This window comes from Octopus bimaculoides, chromosome 28 (assembly GCF_001194135.2).
Source record: "Octopus bimaculoides isolate UCB-OBI-ISO-001 chromosome 28, ASM119413v2, whole genome shotgun sequence".
In the NCBI taxonomy this organism is placed as follows: Eukaryota; Metazoa; Mollusca; class Cephalopoda; order Octopoda; family Octopodidae; genus Octopus; species Octopus bimaculoides.
Window position 1 is genome coordinate 5,265,062 of NC_069008.1, and position 2,500 is coordinate 5,267,561.

The 2,500-nt window shown below is 40.9% G+C and overlaps 1 protein-coding gene across 1 annotated transcript in view; it reads right to left on the reverse strand.

Moving 5' to 3' along the window:
• Positions 1–2,500, reverse strand: part of LOC106873882 (intraflagellar transport protein 172 homolog) — a 94,584-nt gene that overhangs the window by 83,527 nt on the left and 8,557 nt on the right. Inside the window, exons 7-8 of the mRNA XM_052977743.1 lie at positions 1,941–2,155; positions 315–438 (exon numbers count right to left, since the gene is read on the reverse strand). Coding sequence (XP_052833703.1) covers positions 315–438; positions 1,941–2,155 — 339 coding nt within the window. The remainder of the gene's footprint in view (positions 1–314; positions 439–1,940; positions 2,156–2,500) is intronic.

Genomic DNA, 2,500 nt, shown 5'->3' on the forward strand with positions numbered 1-2,500 from the left:
ATGATAATGTTGATGACGACGACGACGATGATGATGATGAGGGTAGCGGTGGTGGTGGTGGTGATGGTGACGATGATGATGAAGATGATGATGATGATGACTATGATGATGATGATGATGATGATGAGGGTGGTGGTAACAGATGATAACGATGATGACAACGAACCCAGTGATGATAACAACGATGACGATGGTAGTGGTGGTGATGACAGATGATGACAGACATGATGATCATAATGATGAGGAGGAAGAGGTGGAGGAGGAGTAAAAAAAAAAAAGGACCACAGGAAAGTCATTGTCATAATATTCGTTACCACAAGGACCCGGGAGCCATCCGGCTTCCAGCTGAGGGCTGTGATTGTGTACAGGTTCGGAATGATCTTGTTGATGGGGTCCTCCCACAGCCCTTTCCGAGGGTTCCAGTTCAGGATCTTCAGCCTGGAAAAACAAAAACCATAGAACAACAAATAAACAACTATATGTATGTATATATATGTATGTATGTGTATTATGTATATATGTGTGTATATTATGTATATATGTACGTATATTATGTATATATATGTGCGTATATTATGTATATATATATGTATAGGTGTGTGTGTGTATTAGGTATATGTGTGTGTATTACATACATGTGTGTATTAGGTATATGTTTTTGTATTACATATATCTATGTGTGTATGCATATTACGTACATATATGTGTACGTATTATGTATATATGTGTGTGTGTATTGTACATATTACGTATATATATATAGATATATGTGTGTGTGTGTATTATGAAAGCTGACTGGACGACAGCGAGTTTGGTATTTTTGCCGACCCCTCCACTTCTAGGCATCTTTGTGCCAGTTCCCTCCAATTCTTGCTTCCAATTACCAAAATAACCATGCAATTTATTTTTGCACTTGTTAATGGTTAATTATAAAAATTAATAATTTTATTTTACATGTTGTCTGAAAGTTAAAATGTGTAGCTACTGAAGGAAGGACCGTGTCTCAGTGGTTAGAAATTTTGGTCTCTCAGTCGTGAAGTCATGAGTTCAATTCCAAGCAGAGCGTTGCATCCTTCAGCAAGACACTTTAATTCACGTTTCTCCAGTTCACACAAGTGGCAAAAGTGAATTGTATGTGTAAGCCCGAGGCTATAATAGAAGACACTTTCCCAAGGTGCCACGTAGTGGGACTGAACCCGGAACCATGTGGTTGGTAAGCAAGCTACTTACCACACAGCCGCTCCTGCTTTCATAACATATAATTTTACATGCTAATAAAATAGTTTTGGGCACTTTATCCTTTGTTTTCTACATGCCCCCATCAATTTCAATCCCAACACAAAAAAAATTGGGGTCTTTTTGGTTACACATACCAAAACATCAAGTGCCTCAAAGGGGTTACTCTTTTACTCTTTTACTTGTTTCAGTCTTTTGACTGTGGCCATGCTGGAGCACCGCCTTTAGTTGAGCAAAGTGACCCCAGGACTTATTCTTTAGAAGCCTAGTACCTATTCTATCGGTCTCTTTTGCTGAACCGCTAAGTTACGGGGACATAAACACACCAGCATCGGTTGTCAAGTGATGTTGGGGGGACAAACACATACATATATATATACATATATACGACGGGCTTCTTTCAGTTTCCGTCTACCAAATCCACTCACAAGGCTTTGGTCGGCCCGAGGCTATAGTAGAAGTCACTTGCCCAAGGTGCCACGCAGTGGGACTGAACCCGGGACCATGTGGCTGGTAAGCAAGCTACTTACCACACAGCCACTCCTACGCCTATGTAAAGTTAATGACTTCATTTTTAATGTTGTTTCACTATTAAACACTTGCTTTTGAACAGACATATAGATGGGTGGACAAACAGACAGACATGTAAACGGATAGATAAACAGACAGATCGAAAGCACCAAAACCCCACCATTTGAGTTTACCTGTTGAAACTTCCAAAAATGACAGAGAAGCCACTGGGACTGCAAACAGCACAGGTGAACTCATTTTCGTCCTCTTCCCGGCTGAAGTCGAACTGCTGCGAGCAGTGACCATCCCTGTCATAAGCGACGATTTTCTTATCACAGCCCCCAACTATGATGCCGTGACTGGTGTAGGCCAGCGCGTAAGGGGCTGAAGAATGGTGACACAGCAAACCCTGCAAATAATTAATAATACACATATATATATTTTTGTATCTGCAGCAAGACACCTGTTTCTCACACTTTCACCTTTCGTTACCTGACACAAGATCCCCCTCCTCCAATGCCCCTGCCCCCTTGCAAAATCCCTTGGAGACCCTACTGGTGCTGGTACCATATAAAATGCATTCAGCTGTAAAAATCATGCCAAATCTGAACTCGCCAGTATTTTCGAAGGGAATGAAAAATAAAAGCATTTACCTTCCCTTCGAAATTACTCCTAATAGTGGTTTGGAATTTGACTACTCCTTCTAGCGTGTTAGGTGTCCTATGATGGTCAGGCCACTGGTAGTAAAAAATTT